Here is a 17,700-nt window from a genome sequence, read left to right as displayed (position 1 = left end):
TCTACAAGTAAACTATTGAAAACCACTCGCCCATTTTGTTTTACTTATATTCATATGTAGTTTTAGGCATATGTATCTTCATGGAATTTAGTTTCATATATATATATGCATGCTCATACGTACATATAATAATATACATTTCAAGGGGTGAACATTCGGTTATATTTGGTATAGTTATTGGTATTGAGAATGTATAACCTTACTAAAACTCTTATCATTCTTTTCAAGTTCGGTTTTAGTTTGGCAACACTTTGGTTCAAACCTGGTCGTTCTTTTGATTAAATAAAACGAAAAAAAAAACAATTTTGTACAACGAGTCAACGAATTTTTAATAATCAGAAGTATATAATTGTGTGTAGGAAACGTACAGGGAAGGATCCGCCAAAAGTTCCAGGATTGACGCCACCGTCTAGTCCGTAATGGAGGAACTTGAACAGACTTAACTGCTGGGGTCCCATAAATAAAATAAAAATTTACCCATCCTCTCTGTAATAAAATACTAGTTACCCCCGGATATCTCCAGTATCATTCCATTGATGTATATCGAATGTTACAAAAAGTATAATAAATGTACTCATTTTCTTGTTTTTTTCATGGAGTAATATCATTGTGAGAGTGTCATATACGAATTTTGGGATGTGATGCAAGCTAGCCTAAGCACTAACCGAATCACCGGTATATTCGACTACAAATAAAACATGTATTGACTAATGACTAATATATCACCGGTTATGACTAATAAATGAGAAATGTTTGGAAAAGGCTTTTAAACGTGTAATTGCAAAAAAAAAAAAAAAACCTATGACAGAAAAAAAAAACGTTTTTAAGGCAAAAAGAGAAAACAAAAAAAGAAGAATTTGGCCTAAAGGTTGATTCGTTGAAATTATGAAAACAGCTATTTACACGAAACTACAATACCCAGAAGATTATTTGATTTCTAGATCTACTAAAATACGAGCACTAAAGAAAAATGTTTAATCAAGTGATACATAATAAATATAATTATATAAAGTGTGAACAAAATGTAAACTGTGACTAAGTTTATCGAGTTAGAGCTGCCAAGAATGTGAGAACTGAGCAAGTTGCTGCCACGGACAACTCTACTAATACTCAAAGGTTATTTAACCTGGTCCATTTTTCGGGTCATATTGCTTGTAATTAGGCTTTGATTTTCTTTAAACAATGGACCTGAGCAAACATATAGAAAAGTACTCTAATTTATTTTATTTTATCATACTTTCAATATACAGAAAACTCCTCTAGAAAAATACGTGACACCACACAATTAGAAGTAGAAGCAAATTTGGCGTGACGTAAGGCCCTATTTATTTCCATCGTTTTGCATGGAGCGTGCATGTGTACCGTACCGTGCACGTACACCCCCACAACTCTTTTTATAATAAAGCCCTCTATCTTTCCACAACCATCCGATTAGAGTAGCTAGAAACCATAGAGATCAAACGTAATTCACAAAATGCTCTCGTTTCTCATCCCAGTTGTACAGCTTTTTCAGGTGGTTATCGCTGCCATAGCATCTGTAGTCTTCTTAGTGTTCGCCGGTATAAGCCTCGGCGGCTCAGTCGTAGGACTAATCATAGCCACACCTCTTTTTGTCATCTTCAGTCCGATTCTCGTACCAGCCACTATAACCACTACTCTCGTAGTCGGCGGGGTTGTGGGCGCCGCCGCCCTCGTAGTGACGGCATTTGCTCTCGTATTTTGGCTATTTAAGTAAAAAAAATTTAAATCATTTAATTTACTATTATATTTTCCTCGAAATTTAAAGAAACCTTATCGAAAATTCTTAAGTTTCATGCTTATATATTAGTTTTATGCTTATATATTAGTTTTTTCACGTGGACACGTATTATACGTCCTTTTATACTCAAAAGTGTTATATAAGGCATATTAATCTACAACGAACCTGCATAATGCAATTTTCAGAACAAAGAGTTTCTAAATAGTTTGATATATATACACTTGGTGTGTTTGTGTGTGTGATGTAGATATAGGATTGGAGTAAAACCAAAGAACAATCCACCTCCTAAGGGAGCCCCAACCAAAGCAGATATACCGGGAGCAACGTCAGGAGATAAACCACCAGGAGGTATTGCAGGGGGAGCGTCGGGAGGAACGTCGGGAGGAACTTTGGGGAAGAAATCCGGAGGAGCGTCATGGAATAAACCCGGAGGAGCCAAGGGTGATAAGCTCGGAGGAGCCAAGGGGGATAAGCTCGGAGGAGCGAAGGGAGATAAACACGGAGGAGCCAAGGGGGATAAGCTGGGAGGAGCCGGAGGTAAACACGGTGGAGCGAAGGGGGATAAACCCGGAGGAGCGAAGGGGAGTAAACACGGAGTATTGAAAGAGGATAAACCCGTTGGAGCCAAGGGAGATAAGCTCGGAGAAGCCAAGGGGGATACGCTCGGAGGAGCCAAGGGGGATAAGCTCGGAGGAGCAAAAGGGAATAAATCCGGGGGAATGCAGGGGAGTAAACCCATTGGAGCGAAGGGGGATAAACCCGGAGGAGCAAAAGGGGATAAACCCGTTGGAGCGAAGGGGGATAAACCAGCTGGAGGAGCGTCGGGATGTAAAACTGGGGGAGGGACTGGAAAGAAACCGTGGGCTTGTTCGTAAGGATGATATGTAGCAAATTGAAACTTAATTATTTGGGTTTCATAAATTAAACCTAATGTAGCTATCCTATTGACATGTCTTAATATCATTTGTATTAATGTGTACTATAAAACACTGCACGCATTTTTCATTATAAATTTGTTTATATGAAGTAATTCTTCGGTACTAACATACATGAATGAGGCTGGATCCAAGTTAATCAAAGCAATTGAATATATCTATGTGAATGATTCAATCATGAGACATTGAAATTGTTGTGTCTATGTTACCTGAATAAATAAATAACAAAGGGAAACCTAGCAGAGATTGAAATTATTGTTCTTAAATGAAACTGCTATTATTGTTTCTCTGTTTTCTTTAAATTCCAAATTAAACTTTTTACTATTTTAACTAAAATGTGTTGGTTTAAGTTTTGTAATATATCCACACCACACCAAGTATATCTCCCTTCTACTTGGTTCAAGTTTGTAATACCTAAGGCTTTTTTTTCAATACATTATTATACAACCTTCAAGATAAATTGGACCAACTTTAGAAGAAAAAATTGAATCCGGTTAGCGTTAACCAAACTCAATCCGTTTTCAGTACAATGGAATCAATAATTTCTAACCCATAGACATATCATAGTTTTCTTGAACAGTCTTTTTAGGGCACTGACATGATCCACTGATAACATGATCATCTTCCTGGGATGATCTCGTTCACGGTTATTGGATTTGGAGAGGGTGAAGACAAGGGATGATTTCTTAATTCCGTATCAATGCTCACTTGAATTTTTCTCAAAAAAAAGGCTGTGAGTTGATTGGTTAGAAAACAAACAATATATATAATCCCTAACTGTCTTCGGGGAAAACTATCATATATTATTTTCTGAACAGATTTTAAGCAAAACTTCTGTTGTGTATTCTTCTAATTTTTAGCGTTAAAAAGACAAAGATAGTACTAAATCGTTTCACCAATTGCCAGTTTCCACCAACAATCTTTTAATTATATCAAAATAAATCAAAATTCATCAAGTACCAAAATGTATCATTTAACTCATTTATTGCATATACGTAGATGGCTCAAAGTAACAATAACAAACCTTTCTTTACGCTTTGACATAAAGCAATAGAATGAAAGAAAATAGCTTAGTTTCTTTTCCAAGAAAGAATAAATTGTAAAAAAGGCCTAAAAAACATGACAGCATCTTTTCTTTTGAAACATGACAACCCCAACGCGCGCGCACACACACAAAGAAAAGAGATATTTAAAAAAAAAAATGTGTCGTGACGTAGCGTAGGTCTCCCATTCTCTCCAATCGTTTTGCATGGAGCATGGATATGTACCGTGCACGTAGTAAACCACACAACTCCTTCATAAAAGCCCTCTCTCTTCTCATCACCAAAACACAACAATCCGATCAGAAAATATGAGCGAAGAACTTAATCAAAACCCATCGTCAGCTCAGTCTCTGTCAATGAGAGAGGGCAGAAAGTTTCCTTTTCTGTCTCTGCCACAAAACCCATCATCAACTCAGTCTCTGTCAATGAGAGAGGGCAGAATGTTTCCGTCTCTGTCACAAAACCCATCATCAGCTCAGTCTCTGTCAGAGAGAGAGGGAAGAAAGTTATCTTTTCTCAATATGTTCTCTTTTCTCATGCCATTGTTGGAGGTTATTAAGATCATTATTGCTTCTGTTGCCTCCGTAGTCTTCTTAGGCTTCGCCTGTGTAACCCTCGCCGGTTCTGCCGTGGCATTAGTCGTAAGCACACCGCTTTTCATCATATTCAGTCCCGTTCTCGTACCCGCTACGTTAGCGACGGCTGTCTTAAGCACAGGGTTTACGGCCGGTGCCTCCTTTGGAGCGACAGCAATTGGTCTCATCATGTGGCTCATTAAGTAAGATCCTGATTAAACAAATTATAATATTGGAATCACTCGAAATTTATATATACTTATATATTTATTCATATACATAAGAAAACACAGTAAGTTATATAGTTTATGTCACAACATGTTTTCCCTTTTTTGAAACATCATTTGTAAAAGTTGTCAACGTAATTAATAAATTAATATATTGTACATCATTTGTTTTCTTAACAAATCTCTGACGTATATATAATATATGCAAACGTGTTTGTGTGATGTAGGCGTAGGTTGGGAGTAAAGGCGAAAAATAATCCACCTCCAGCCGGACTTCCACCGACTTCGGGAGGAGGAGATAAAACTCTGATCTCAAAGTCAAAGTCAAATTCAAAGACAAAATCAAAGTCTAAGTCTAAAGGTGGGTTTAAGCTGCCAGCTTGGTGTAAAATGATCCCAGGGTTAGGTAAATTGGGGGGTGGGAAAGGTAAATCTGGAAGTAAAGGAGGTATGTCTGGCAGTGAAGGAGGTTTGTCGTCGTCGTCTGGGGATGAAGGTATGTCCGGTGGTCGAGGAAGTAAATCTAAAAGTAAAGAACATAAACTTGGAGGTAAAAAAAGTAAATCAAAAAGTAAAAAAGGTATGTCCGGAGGTATGTCTGGAAGTGAAGGAGGTATGTCGTCCGGAAGCGAAGGTATGTCCGGAAGTGGAGGAGGTAAATCTAAGAGTGGAAAACGTAAATCCGGAGGTCTAGGGGGTAAATTCGGAAAGAAAGGAGGTATGTCCGGAAGTGAAGGAGGTATGTCCGGAAGTGAAGGAAGTATGTCCGGAGGTAGTATATCTGGAGGTAGTAAATCCGGAGGCAGTATGTCCGGACGTAAATCTAAAAGTGGAGGAAGTAAATCTAAAGGTCTAAGAGGCAAGAGTAGTAAAAAAGGTATGTCCGGAAGTGGAGGAAGTATGTCCGGAAGTGGAGGAAGTATGTCCGGAAGTGAAGGAAGTATGTCTGGAAGTGAAGGCCGAAGTATGTCTGGAGGTGAAGGAAGTATGTCCGGAAGTGGAGGAAGTAAACACGGAGGTGGAGGATGTAAACAAGGAGGTAAACTGAGAGATAAGCTCAAAAGTAAATACGGAGCTAAGCTCAAAAGTAAATACGGAGGTAAGTTCAAAAGTAAATACGGAGGTAAACACGGAAGTGGAGGTATGTCCGGAGGTCGAGGCAGCTTCGTGGAGGAGGAGTAAAGGGCATTGGTGTTCCAACATTAAGCAGAACACTGTGCATTAATTCAAGATTTTTATGAAAGGCTTCCTAAAACGTTTTATGTTAAATGTAATGTTGAATCTGATTATAAAGATAACAAGAAATACTATAATACAATGTTTATTTAAAAAATAATAATAATGTGGGAATGCTAGTTTTATACCTTTCTTTCTTGAAAGTATTTGAAGATCTGTTGTAGACTTTGCTTGAGTTAATAGTTATAAGGAAGCATTTTATTATAGTTAAACGAATATAAATTGAAAGAAGTCGTGGCTGTTAACCGAAGGAGAGGAGGCTTGATTGGTTACTTTCTATGTTGAAATAGATTTTACATTTCTCATTCAGAAAAAATTTCAAATGACAAAGCGGTTTGGGCTTGTTGAAAATGACCAAAAATTTCCACTGCTTTGTTTCATAACTAGAAATTTTCTGACTTTGGATATATTCACTGTTTCTTAAGTTCCAAGACCAATGTTTCTGTCCGCTCTCTCCAAAAATAGTACGTATAAGAAGAGTATATATAGGACTCGAATTTGGGTCTATTAGACCTAAAACAGCACACATCCATATTTGGTTCGAGAGTTTTTTATTTGTATTATCCAACTGCCCCACTTGGATCGGACAACCTCACAAGAATCTTGAAATTCATCTCACATATATGTATTAATGTGAATATATATATTATTTTATTTTTATGAGGTTTTTAAAAAAAAATCAACATATGACAATTTCATTGAGCCGAATCTAGATTTACTGCAAGCATCAAACTTCAGCAAAATCTTGCCTCCGTGGATTATCTTTCGAAGAACCTATTTTAGGATGTTCCGATCCGACCGTAAACATGAATTGCAACACGACAATTAATGTTTGAGCTTTTAACAAGAAAGAAAAGAAGGTCCAAAATGCATGACCAAAAAAAAGGAGAAGAAAAAGAATGCAAATGTGACGTGTTGTAGATCTCTAACTTTTTGTATGTAAGAGCAAGATTATTGGTCGTTTCTTAATTTGGGGTTGTTAAACACTTTTTAAATATTTTATGAATTAATTGTGAATGGTTTTGAATATAAAAACGCATAATCTTTTAGGAAAAATTTAATTCTCCAATGGTAGATTCTAATTTTGGGTATCTTATTTTTGAAACTATTACTTTTTAAATAAAAAAAGAGATATTTGGCAAAATAAACAGTTTTCAAAACATAATTGTAAAAGTAGTACAATCACTATTTACAATTAACAAATTCCACAATTTTTACTGTTTTATACTGTTCACAAGACTTTCTAACTCTCATCAACATTTAATATTTACAATATATATCATTGAGTCTTTTATTTTTATTTTCTTTTTAATTTTTTCTCTTCTTTATTATATGCTCCATATAATCTAAAAATAAAAATGCTGACTAATTAAAAAAAATTCTAAATTTTAATAGAAAGAAAAGATTCTATGTTTTTTTCTTTATAATTGGATATGCATTTTGCTTGGTGATTTTATTTGATAATATTAAATATTTTTTTCACAAATTTTAGATCCATACACCTAATTAAGTGTACAAACATGTGTACAAATATTTGTACACACTATTATGTGTACAGATGAAATTTGTTTAATTCTTAAGGCTTCAAATGTCTGTACATATGCTTGTACTGCAATGTTTTTATATAAATTACATCTGTAAAGTTAATAATGTGTACAAACATCTGTACACATAATAATTTGTATAGACATCTGTACACATACTAAAGTGTATGAATACAAAAGATTTATATAATATATTTAATAATTATTAAATAAAATTCATATCATATTGTAAAGAAAAAAATGTATTTTTTGTATCTAAGAAGTTTTCTAAAAATATATATTAACAATTATTTGAATAATTATGATTGGAGGAAAAAAAAAAAAGCTTTATTTCTTACCCACACATACCCATTTTTGTAATTTTCTCACCAAACCTATGCCCCACCATTTCTCCCTATCTCACAAACTCTCTATTACAAAACACCCTACTTTTCTAATTTTAAATAGTGAATGTATTAGTTTCCCAATTAAGTTTCCAAAATGTACTAATTTGCTAACAAACCCTAAAAAAAATTATAAATAGAATATAAGTGGTATAAATGTGTAAACATTTAAGAATTTATAAAAATAGAAAATATTGCATTTAATTATTTTTTAAACATACAAAACATGATAAAAACATTAATACATATTACAATAGAAGTGCAATTCATAAATGGAGAAAATGATAAATTTTAATACTGATTTGCTCCAAATTTTGCCCAAATGTTCTCAACCAAATCATCTTGCAAGCGTTTATGTTTTTCTCGATCACGAACATCCATTCGAATCTTGAGCATAGTTTCAACACATGAAGGTCTGGTTGTTGGAAGCGTGTAGTCAACTTCTGAAGCTCTATTTGATTGCAATTGTGCGAATTCATTTTCATCAAACAGAGTGAACCCATCTCGTTCGTCTTCTACTATCATATTGTGCAGTATGATAGACGCTCTCGTTATTTTTCCAATTTTTACCTTATCCCAAATAAGAGCCGAGTTTTTGACTATGGCAAATCGAGCCTGCAAAACTCCAAAAGCACGCTCTACATCTTTACGCACAACTTCTTGTTGTCTCACAAATAAAGAGGCTTTTGGAGTTTGTGGTAGCGGAATAGATTGGATAAAAGTAGCTCATTTTGGATAAGTACCATCTGTCAAGTAGTAAGCCAATTTATACTCATGTCCGTTGACACTGTATTTAACTTTAGGAGCTCGACCATGCAAAATATCATCAAAGACTGGAGATGGATCAAGAATATTGATATCGTTTAATGTACCTGGTGATCCAAAGAAAGCATGCCAAATCCAGAGATCATACGAAGCCACCGCCTCTAAAATGATTGTGGGCTTTCCAGATCCGCGGGTGTATTGACATTTACATGCGGTGGGACAATTCTTCCACTCCCAATGCATACAATCGATGCTTCCTATCATACCGGGAAATCCACGAAACTCGCCAATGTCGAGTAGTCGTTGAAGATCTACTGGTGTGGGTCTTCTCAAGTACTCATCTCCAAATAAAGTTATGACTAAATCTTTAAAATTCTCCAAGCATGATAGCGCCATGGTTTCAGAAAGACGGAGGTATTCATCAACCGCATCAGCTGCAAAACCATATGCCATCATATGAATTGCTGATGTACACTTTTGCAATGTAGGCAGACCCAACCTTCCGGTATCTCCACACAGGAATGCAGAAACCAATAGTCCACGGCAATCTGAAAACCAAGAACGTTCTTCTGAGTCCGAGTTTCGAACCTCGAATCTCTGATTTCGGTTTGCATTTGCTTTTGAACCTAGCTGCAGGACAAGAGATTCTTGATGTTTCTGCTGCTGAGGGATACAAAGCTCCTGAGTTGATAAAGATGAAGGAAGTGAGCAAAGAGAGTGATGTGTATAGTCTCGGTGTGATCATGCTTGAGCTAGTCTCTGGTAAAGAACCTATAAACGAGAATCCAACTGGCGACGATGAGTTCTATCTTCCTGATTTCATGAGGAATGCTGTTCTTGATCATAGGTTGTCTGATTTATACCGTCCTGAGATTCTTAAGAGTGATGATAATCTGAGTGAAGAATGTGTCCTCAAGTATTTTCAGCTTGCAATGTCTTGTTGCTCTCCATCGCCTTCTCTTAGGCCAAACATCAAGCAAGTCTTGAGTAAACTAGAAGAGATTAGGAAATCTTAGAAGAATGTGTCCTCTCAAGTAGTTTCTGACAGAAGTAAAGATTTCATTTCAAATAAGAGCTTCTACATAAGGATGCAATTTACAGATAAAGCTTTTAGACTGTTTTGGGGGAGTAAACTACTCTTAGACGTTAGCAAGAGACTCAATGAACTGGAAAGTTCTTTGGAATCTGTAAAACGCATCCTCAGGAGCATCATTGACCAATGGGCAAAGTTTCTTGAAAGTCTTGGTTATGAAGTTGTACTTTACAGCCTTGTTTGGAATGTGAAGCACAATGTATGATTCTGCATCTGTCTCTTCTTTTACAAAAACGATGACAGAGAACGTGTATATCCGCCTATCTGTATAGTATTCGGTTCTGATCATCTCCGGGAAAGCGGCTAAAAGAGGCTCCAAGTCAACGTTATACTTCAGGAACCAGCTTGAGCTATCTCTTTCCATTTCGTAAATCGGTAAATCTGAAGAACTCTGATCATTTACCTCAATGAAGTAAAGATTGCCCCCGGATTCATCCAAATACCTCAATGTATTGGGATCAGGTAGCGGCTCATCGTCTTCTTCATGGTCAAGATTAGGGAGTGGAAGAATCTTGATTTCTTCTTGATTGATATCAAAAGAGATGCAGTCTCTTGTGCGTGGACCGTAGCAGTGAACCGCGCCGTTCCAAAAGACTGTTTCTTTGTACTCTACAAAGGGTGAAGAAGAAGAAGAAGAAGAAGGAACCGAAACAAGTCTCTTCCAATATCCTTCATTGGAGGAATAAACCTCTATGTGGAAGGAGTAGGAGGTCATGCTTTTTGTTCTGAGGCAAAAGACTTTGTAGTGAGGAGATTCAGAAGGATCAAAGGCTAGAGAGAGTGTGATGTAACCTGTGGTCACGTGAGGGAGAAGAGTGTACTGTTTCGTTGTCGGATTGTAAACATAGTAATTTGTGTTGAATTGGTTAGAAGAAGCACAAGCGCATTTGCAGAGGAGAAGGCCATTGGTTGATTGGATTATGATCATATCTGTTGAGTGATCTGTAAACCAAAGAAGTAATGATAACGAAGTCCGTTGGTTGATTGCATCATCTTCATCATCATCAAGAGAGACAAAACTATATTTGATGGCTGTTGGTGAGTGTAAGAAAAAGCCAGAGATGGGTAAGGGGTGGTTGGACTTGATGACACGGTTGGAGAAATCAGGATTTGTAATGAGTGAAAGCCAGCGTTTGGATACGCGTTTAGATCTTAAAAGAGTTTTGATTGGAAGAAGAGAGAGAATTTGAGTCAAGACATCGTCGATATCTGCCACAATTGTAGCTGATGATGAAGAAGAGAAACGGCCTTTTCTATGGCTTGTGGCCGATCTTGGAGCTTTTGTTCTTGTTCTTGAACAAGAAGACATCGTTAGAGAGTGATTTAAGAAGAAGAAGAAGAAACTGGTTTAGGGTTTATTGGAGTGAAGAAGAGAGATTCTGGTGTTGGATTATAAAGAGAGTTAATGATGTGATGTGCTCTGTTTTTTTGGTCAAGAAGATTACGGAGGAAGCTTTTGATTATCAATTATTCTTTTGAGTTTCGTTGACGTTGACCTGTTCTTACATTTATGTAGTAGTGTGACTAATTCAGACATTGCCCACAACTGAACGCTGTTGTCTTTTGAAACTGCAAGACCTATAGAAGATCAAGAATCAGTTTACATGCTTAGTGAAATATTACTATTTTCGAGACATTGTAAGAAATCATTACAATCAAATTTACCATATAGTTAACATCAAAGATGGGCACGCTACGACAGATCAAGCACATTGTCATCCATCAAAACTTCCGTAAAATTTCTCACCCTTGGAATATCTTTGGAAGCACCTAGTTTAGGATGTTTCTAACCATAGACGTGAACGGCAACACGACAACTAATGTTTGAACTTTTTCAAGAAAGAAGAAAAGGTCCAAAAAACATGACAACCTAAAGAAAAAGAAGCAAGCAAAAGAAAGATAATGTAACGTGACGTAGATCTCTATTCACTCCCATCGTATTGCATGTAAGACCCCAAATAACCATCCGATAACAAAGTATGCGCCGATAAGGGACTCCATCATAACAAACCTCACTCATCGAAATTTAACATTTATCACAATAATGTTTTCTTTTCTCATCCCATTGTTGGAGGTTTTAAAGGTAGTTATCGTTGCCGTGGCATCTATAGTCTTCTTAGGTTTATCAGGTCTAACATTCGCTGGTTCAGCCGCGGCATTAACCGTAACCACACCGCTTTTCATCATATTCAGTCCGATTCTCGTACCAGCCACGATAGCCACTGCTGTCTTAACCTCAGGGTTTACGGCCGGTAGCATCTTTGGAGCTATGGCCATCGCTCTCGTCAGGTAGCTCATTAAGTAAAACGAAACAAACAAAGTATAATTCATGCTTATATACATATACGGGCACATGATTTATCTATAAAATAACTTGGGTCTTGGTACAAAGTTTTTCCTTTAACATTTAATTAAACTATGACAAGTGTGTCTGTGTGTGATGTAGACGCAGGATGGGACTAAAGCCAACTCTGTTTGTAAGAATTTCGCCAAACCAAACTCTGTTTTCACTCCAGCCAAAGGTTAATTATGAAGGAACTTTTAAAGGATCTTGGGGAGGAGGTTCGTCAACCCAAGCTATGTCAAATTTTGGTTATGGAGGAACTTGGACAGCAACTTGGGGAGGAAGAACCTTTTCTGGATCGTTTGGAGATAAATCTGCCGGTGGAAGTTCATCCACACCCGCACCCGCACCCGCACCTGCAGCTGCAAGTACACCCAAACCCACAGCCACACCCAAACCCCCGAAGTAAACGGATTGGTCGAGCTGTCCCAACATATTGTGCTATCTGCTATGGATTCAAAATTGTATGACTGAAAACTATTAAAAAAAAAAAAGCGTTTTACAATTAATCGTTTAATGTTTATATGTAATGTTGAATATGCTTAGTGAAAGTCTATATGATAAAACAATTTTTTTTTGTGTTCTGTTATTTTATGTTCCTGTCCTCCAACCAGAAAATGTACCGAACGCTTAACAAACGAAATCAAGTTTAGTCAGATAAACCGGCAGAATGTTGTGTTGTAATTATTATTGGTGTTGAATAAATAAGGCTAGTTATGAAGAATGGGCCTCAGGCCCATTATCAGTCTGAAAACCATAGCAACAAACCACCCACCCAATATAAACCCGACCCGAAACGCCTTGGTCATCTCTCTTGTTGGATTTCAATTTTGAAAATTGTGCTCTCTCTCTCTCCATGGCTTTCTCGCAGTCTCTCTCCTACCACTGTGAATCGAGGAGGAGCTTTGTATAACGAAGATCTTAGGGCATTTGCTTCGTCTCTTCTTAGAACCCGTCGGGGAATCTAAGGCGTAGACTTAAAATAATGGAATTCACGGAGGCTTACAAGCAAACAGGTCCTTGCTGTTTCTCACCAAACTCTCGTTACGTCGCCGTCGCCAATGATTACCGTCTCGTGATCCGCGATACTTTTTCGTTTCAGGTATAATAACTAGTTCGATTTGGTAACTGACTACTCTAAAACCCTTTGATTAGAATGCCAATTTTAGCTTTTAAGTTTTTTTGGATCTTACTTAATTCTAATAATGCAATTAGATCCAGTGCTTAAATTAGGTAATACTTAACTTGGATTTGCTAAATTTTGGAAATTGGAACCTTTGAGATGATGATGATGATGATGATGTCGTTGAACCTTGGAGAGATCTATCTACTAATCTCTTAATGAATATGTTGTGGATGTAAATGCAGGTTGTGCAATTGTTTTCTTGCTTAGATAAAATAAGCTACATAGAATGGGCTCTTGATTCTGAGTACATTCTGTGTGGTCTCTATAAAAAACCCATGATTCAAGCTTGGTCTTTGACACAACCAGAATGGACTTGCAAGATTGACGAAGGTCCTGCTGGTATTTCATACGCTAGGTGGAGTCCAGACAGCCGTCATATACTCACTACCTCGGAGTTTCAGCTAAGGTTAACGGTTTGGTCTCTTTTGAACACGGCGTGCGTTCATGTTCAGTGGCCAAAGCATGGTTCCAAGGGAGTTTCGTTCAATCAAGATGGGAAGTTTGCGGCAATCTGTACGCGGCGTGATTGCAAGGATTATGTTAACCTTTTGTCTTGTCAGTCATGGGAGATTATGGGTAGCTTTGCTGTTGACACCTTGGACTTGGCTGATCTTGAGTGGTCACCTGATGATAGTTCTATAGTAGTGTGGGATTCGCCTCTTGAATATAAGGTATGTATCATTTTTTGGTTTGGTGCTATGTTTAGATAGTTTGGTTTGTCAGGGATCTCTCTAAAGTTTGTAACTTTGGGCAGGTTCTAATCTATTCTCCAGATGGTAGGTGTCTATTTAAGTATCAGGCATATGAATGTGGACTTGGTGTGAAGACTGTATCCTGGTCTCCGTGTGGTCAGTTTCTTGCCATTGGCAGCTACGATCAGATGTTGCGGGTCCTGAATCACCTTACTTGGAAAACATTCGCCGAATTCTTACACCTATCAACAGTTCGTGCGCCCTGTTCTGCTGCTATCTTCAAGGTATATCCATTTCTACCCTTTCATAAAAGAGTTTCTGACAGCCTCTGAAAAATGCTGACTGTCAACTCAGGGATGTGTATTATTGGACATATTTTTTTTTTCTTCTAGGAAATCGATGAACCCTTACAGCTTGATATGTCTGAGTTATCATTGGATGAAAACTTTATGCCAAGCAATTATGGTAAGAACGATTCCAAATCTGTTCTTTTCCGATAGGGGAATCTTCTGTACCAATCTTGTTGTTTGTAATTTTATCTTGTTTTCTTCTGTGGTTTTATGTCCAGATGCTTCAGAAGGCTATATAAGTGTCAGGTATGAAGTCAAGGAATTACCGGTAGCTTTTCCTTTCCAGAAACCTCCTGCAGACAAGCCTAACCCAAAACAAGGAGTCGGTAAGCTCTTTCTTCTGCGATCAAATGCAACATTAGAAACTGCAATCAGATATGGAAAGTATCCTTCTTGCTTTTTAACTTCCAAAAGCTTAACTCTTTCAAACTGTTCTCAGGACTTCTGGCTTGGAGCAAAGACAGCCAGTACATATGCACAAGAAACGACAGTATGCCTACTGCTCTGTGGATATGGGACATGCGCCACCTTGAGGTTGCAGCCATCCTGGTCCAGAAGGAACCTATACGAGCCGCTGTTTGGGACCCAACCTGCACACGCCTCCTCCTATGCACTGGAAGCTCTCACCTTTACATGTGGACTCCCTCTGGTGCGTTCTGTGTATGCAACCCCCTCCCAGGCTTCTCCATATCTGACCTCAAATGGAACATTGATGGAAGCTGTCTCCTTCTAAAAGACAAAGACGCGTTCTGTTGTGCCACTGTCCCGTCTCTACCTGAGTCCAGCGACTACAGCTCTGATGACTGAAGATTCCTTATGTGTTTTTTTTTTTGTAAAAGTTGCAGCCTTTTGTTTTTTAATTTTAGGAGTGTTTTTATTTCCCGCGGCTATTTCTGGTGAATGTTAACTATTTTTCAATGTATAAAGAAGTTCTCTTGAGTTTTCTTACCCAACAAAATAAAGTTCACATTTGAGGAAAAGCTATGGTCGACTCAACGAAGGTATATACAGGAACTTTTCAATATCTATGGCACAGGTTTTTGGATGTGTATCTTGATGATCAGCATGGGCTTGTGATTGGTTAAAACGTGTTTTCGTAATCATAATGTTACAGGATCATTTTATAAATGTTGAGGAAATGGTGATCCACTGATCCATATGAAGTAGGTGTCTTCCAAACTCTGAGTTGAAAGTTAATGATGCATTACGATTCTGGAAACACATACATATGCTAGATTGAAGGTCTCTTGTACTCCTTAAAACTATATAACATTTTCTGGTAACATGAAAAGTATTCAGATTATTGATCCCGCAAACATTGTTAAGGTGAGATAGATATGATTGAGTTTCTTCAAGTATTTCCTTGGAACTATGGAGAATGATTGATTAGAGAAGAGTGTTATATTTTTTCCCATGAACCAATGGATATTCTGGTATATGCCATAATTTGTAAGTGTATGACAAGTTTACTCTTGCAGTGGTGACCAAATAAGTCCAACACAGTGGGCCTTGCATTGACAACTCAGTGAACTCTTGAAGAAAATTCTTCAATCTAATTACAGGTTAGCTCATTTTCTTCAACCTTTGGATTGAATATGACATATGTATATAGGATACCTCATTTTGTTCAAAAAGATTAAAAGATATTTAGGATTCCTCCTCCCACTAAGGGTTTAAACAGGAGTAATACCAATGAAAATAGGAAACCAGACAGAGTTGAGAAGTGGTATTCTAGTTTTCCAGTGTTATTAATACCCAACCATATGGTAGAAACAAGGAGAAGTAGATATTTAGATAAATATCTCTGCTCTGTTTATTCTGCATTTGCAAGTTGTGCATCTCTCTTTCATCTCTCTGTAGCTTGTGTGGTCCATGAGTGCTGACTTGTATCTAACCTATGAGACAAATATTTGCTACTACATTCATGCAACTTGCTCATCTTGATTCACTCCCTATTCTCCTCTTGTGAGAACATATTAGGTACACTCACTTGTTCAAGCTGTTTCATTGAAGTTTCTATGTGTGAGATTGACTGATTGAGACCTTGATTGTTTCATGAACCATTGACTCATAAATTACAAACTAGTTAGGTTATTTAGAGATCTGGAACTTGATAATTTTCTTATCAATAAGATGTAAATCTTAGGGACATGAATTAACAGAACATCCATACACATTTGTTGCAAGGCACACTAACCTAGCTACACAGTTCATTTCCTTTGTACAATTAATTTATACAACTTAAGGAAACTTCTCACACTCTTAAAATGTTAAAATGCATCACAGGACGATGAAGATGAATTGCTCTGAGTTCTTTGAAGCTCCTCCTGCACATCACTTCTCTTCCTTTTCCTTCCTGAATTCGCCGGAGCTTCATATTTCCCGGCGTCAAGAGGGAAGTTGAGCACGGCTTTTCTTCCCCGGAGCTTGAAAGCTGCACAGTCATAGGCTCTTGCAGCATCAACATCACTCTCAAATGTTCCTAGCCAGATCCTTGATCCTTTCTTTGCCGGATCTCGAATCTCTGCTGCAAATTTCCCCCAGGGCCTTCGTCTCACTCCTCTGTAATGTCTCGTTTCTGCTTCTTCTTTAAACCTCTCAGCCTTTTTCACACACTGATCAGTCTCATATGTTGATGATGATGTATTCAGCTCTGGTGATGATTTAGCTTCCACTTGCAGAAACTCGTTGACGAAAGAATCCGGATCAAGAACTGGAGAATCAGGTTCTTGTTTAGGAGCCTGAGGTTCTATACACCAAAGTCCGGAGAGAAAAGAAGCATCAAAGTCAAAATCTCCCATGAAACCATCAGAAACCATGAAGTCTTCAAAGAGATTCTTCTGTACAGCTTCGAAATCAGAGCTTTCCTCAATAGTCGCCATTTTTTTTTTTTGACAGATAAAATTAGAGAGAGAGAGAGAGAGAGAGAGAGAGAGTGAACCTGCAAGTGATGATTGAACAAAAGCTCTGATATTTTGGTTGTTATATAAAAGAGGGAAAGAGAAGAGGAAGGAGACAAGAAGGTATCACAAGTTCTTAGCAGCCATGGATGGGGTAGGGACACACAAACTCTGGTTTTGTCGCTCTCTTTAATTAGTGGTTTTAGAGATGGGCCATAAGTATGATTCAATTAATACAAATTTATGAAGACAACGTCCACCTTTTTATAAGGACGCCTTCACCCAAGTTGTTGTTGTGTGACGTGACACTTCCACACAGCAAAGAAAAAACTGTAATCAAATTCAAAGCTAAGCTTTTTGGTATTTACATTTTGGTTGTAAACGATGAATCTTCTCATTTTTAATGCTCAACTTGTCTTTTACCTCTGATGCTGACTATTTTAAAACCATTTGATTCTCAACGGCATTGCATATTTTATTTATTTTTGTTTCGTTTTTTTTTCCCTAACATCTCATTATTATTTTTGTTTTCATTCCAATTTATTATTATTGGTATTATGCATAACGACGAAATAATTTCAGATGTTTTGTTTCTTTACCAAGTCACGTAATTTTGTAGTATTCATCTTTACTTTTTATGTAGTCCTTCTACCATTGTGTATAACTAA

The 17,700-nt window shown here is 37.4% G+C and overlaps 7 protein-coding genes and 1 pseudogene across 8 annotated transcripts; 5 read left to right on the top strand and 3 right to left on the bottom strand.

The window, feature by feature from the left end:
* Nucleotides 1–1,352: 1,352 nt before the first annotated feature.
* Nucleotides 1,353–2,785, top strand: LOC147929149 (uncharacterized). Its single transcript, XM_087481228.1, has 2 exons — nucleotides 1,353–1,731; nucleotides 2,007–2,785. Exons 1-2 carry the CDS (start codon nucleotides 1,475–1,477, stop codon nucleotides 2,632–2,634), a joined length of 885 nt encoding a protein of 294 aa, XP_087337354.1. The 5' UTR covers nucleotides 1,353–1,474; the 3' UTR covers nucleotides 2,635–2,785.
* Nucleotides 2,786–3,989: 1,204 nt separating this feature from the next.
* Nucleotides 3,990–5,904, top strand: LOC147929148 (uncharacterized). Its single transcript, XM_087481225.1, has 2 exons — nucleotides 3,990–4,515; nucleotides 4,767–5,904. The coding sequence occupies exons 1-2, from the start codon at nucleotides 4,046–4,048 to the stop codon at nucleotides 5,719–5,721; spliced, it is 1,425 nt and encodes a 474-aa protein (XP_087337351.1). The 5' UTR covers nucleotides 3,990–4,045; the 3' UTR covers nucleotides 5,722–5,904.
* A 2,524-nt stretch (nucleotides 5,905–8,428) lies between these two features.
* LOC104737877 (uncharacterized) lies at nucleotides 8,429–8,920 on the bottom strand. Its single transcript, XM_087482373.1, has 2 exons — nucleotides 8,734–8,920; nucleotides 8,429–8,574 (listed from the first exon to the last, which is right to left on the bottom strand). Exons 1-2 carry the CDS (start codon nucleotides 8,918–8,920, stop codon nucleotides 8,429–8,431), a joined length of 333 nt encoding a protein of 110 aa, XP_087338499.1.
* A 68-nt stretch (nucleotides 8,921–8,988) lies between these two features.
* LOC147929147 (putative kinase-like protein TMKL1 pseudogene) lies at nucleotides 8,989–11,171 on the top strand (annotated as a pseudogene). Its single transcript, XR_015577938.1, has one exon. The product of XR_015577938.1 is annotated as a putative kinase-like protein TMKL1 pseudogene (transcript).
* LOC104734786 (F-box protein At5g07610-like) lies at nucleotides 9,506–10,869 on the bottom strand. The gene has a single exon (XM_010454428.3). It carries the CDS (start codon nucleotides 10,867–10,869, stop codon nucleotides 9,607–9,609), a length of 1,263 nt encoding a protein of 420 aa, XP_010452730.1. The 3' UTR covers nucleotides 9,506–9,606.
* A 336-nt stretch (nucleotides 11,172–11,507) lies between the features above and the next one.
* On the top strand, nucleotides 11,508–12,493 carry LOC104734785 (uncharacterized). The gene is made up of 2 exons (XM_010454427.3): nucleotides 11,508–11,849; nucleotides 12,007–12,493. Exons 1-2 carry the CDS (start codon nucleotides 11,605–11,607, stop codon nucleotides 12,311–12,313), a joined length of 552 nt encoding a protein of 183 aa, XP_010452729.2. The 5' UTR covers nucleotides 11,508–11,604; the 3' UTR covers nucleotides 12,314–12,493.
* Nucleotides 12,480–15,112, top strand: LOC147929146 (uncharacterized). Its single transcript, XM_087481226.1, has 6 exons — nucleotides 12,480–13,006; nucleotides 13,273–13,761; nucleotides 13,845–14,066; nucleotides 14,175–14,247; nucleotides 14,351–14,458; nucleotides 14,572–15,112. Exons 1-6 carry the CDS (start codon nucleotides 12,890–12,892, stop codon nucleotides 14,937–14,939), a joined length of 1,377 nt encoding a protein of 458 aa, XP_087337352.1. The 5' UTR covers nucleotides 12,480–12,889; the 3' UTR covers nucleotides 14,940–15,112.
* A 1,130-nt stretch (nucleotides 15,113–16,242) lies between these two features.
* On the bottom strand, nucleotides 16,243–17,433 carry LOC147929145 (ethylene-responsive transcription factor ERF106). The gene has a single exon (XM_087481229.1). The coding sequence runs from the start codon at nucleotides 17,012–17,014 to the stop codon at nucleotides 16,403–16,405; it is 612 nt and encodes a 203-aa protein (XP_087337355.1). The 5' UTR covers nucleotides 17,015–17,433; the 3' UTR covers nucleotides 16,243–16,402.
* Between the last annotated feature and the right edge of the window lie 267 nt (nucleotides 17,434–17,700).

Source organism: Camelina sativa, chromosome 13 (genome assembly GCF_030686135.1).
Source record: "Camelina sativa cultivar CO46 ecotype springtype chromosome 13, ASM3068613v1".
NCBI lineage: Eukaryota > Viridiplantae > Streptophyta > Magnoliopsida > Brassicales > Brassicaceae > Camelina > Camelina sativa.
Note: the sequence above shows the minus strand (reverse complement) of the source record. Positions and strands in the feature narration are given on the sequence as shown.

Excerpts from the sequence above, each read along its gene's own strand:
- LOC104734785 (XM_010454427.3), top strand. The coding sequence starts at position 11,605 with ATGTTTTCTTTTCTCATCCCATTGTTGGAGGTTTTAAAGGTAGTTATC. Across the intron at positions 11,850-12,006 it reads ATGGCCATCGCTCTCGTCAG|ACGCAGGATGGGACTAAAGC; the intron begins GTAGCTCATTAA and ends TGTGTGATGTAG.
- LOC147929146 (XM_087481226.1), top strand. The coding sequence starts at position 12,890 with ATGGAATTCACGGAGGCTTACAAGCAAACAGGTCCTTGCTGTTTCTCA. Across the intron at positions 13,007-13,272 it reads GCGATACTTTTTCGTTTCAG|GTTGTGCAATTGTTTTCTTG; the intron begins GTATAATAACTA and ends ATGTAAATGCAG. Across the intron at positions 14,248-14,350 it reads CTTTATGCCAAGCAATTATG|ATGCTTCAGAAGGCTATATA; the intron begins GTAAGAACGATT and ends TTTTATGTCCAG.
- LOC147929149 (XM_087481228.1), top strand. The coding sequence starts at position 1,475 with ATGCTCTCGTTTCTCATCCCAGTTGTACAGCTTTTTCAGGTGGTTATC. Across the intron at positions 1,732-2,006 it reads CTCGTATTTTGGCTATTTAA|ATATAGGATTGGAGTAAAAC; the intron begins GTAAAAAAAATT and ends TGTGTGATGTAG.
- LOC104737877 (XM_087482373.1), bottom strand. The coding sequence starts at position 8,920 with ATGGCATATGGTTTTGCAGCTGATGCGGTTGATGAATACCTCCGTCTT. Across the intron at positions 8,575-8,733 it reads CGAGTTTCGTGGATTTCCCG|GTACATTAAACGATATCAAT; the intron begins GTATGATAGGAA and ends TTGGATCACCAG.
- LOC104734786 (XM_010454428.3), bottom strand. The coding sequence starts at position 10,869 with ATGTCTTCTTGTTCAAGAACAAGAACAAAAGCTCCAAGATCGGCCACA.
- LOC147929148 (XM_087481225.1), top strand. The coding sequence starts at position 4,046 with ATGAGCGAAGAACTTAATCAAAACCCATCGTCAGCTCAGTCTCTGTCA. Across the intron at positions 4,516-4,766 it reads CTCATCATGTGGCTCATTAA|GCGTAGGTTGGGAGTAAAGG; the intron begins GTAAGATCCTGA and ends TGTGTGATGTAG.
- LOC147929145 (XM_087481229.1), bottom strand. The coding sequence starts at position 17,014 with ATGGCGACTATTGAGGAAAGCTCTGATTTCGAAGCTGTACAGAAGAAT.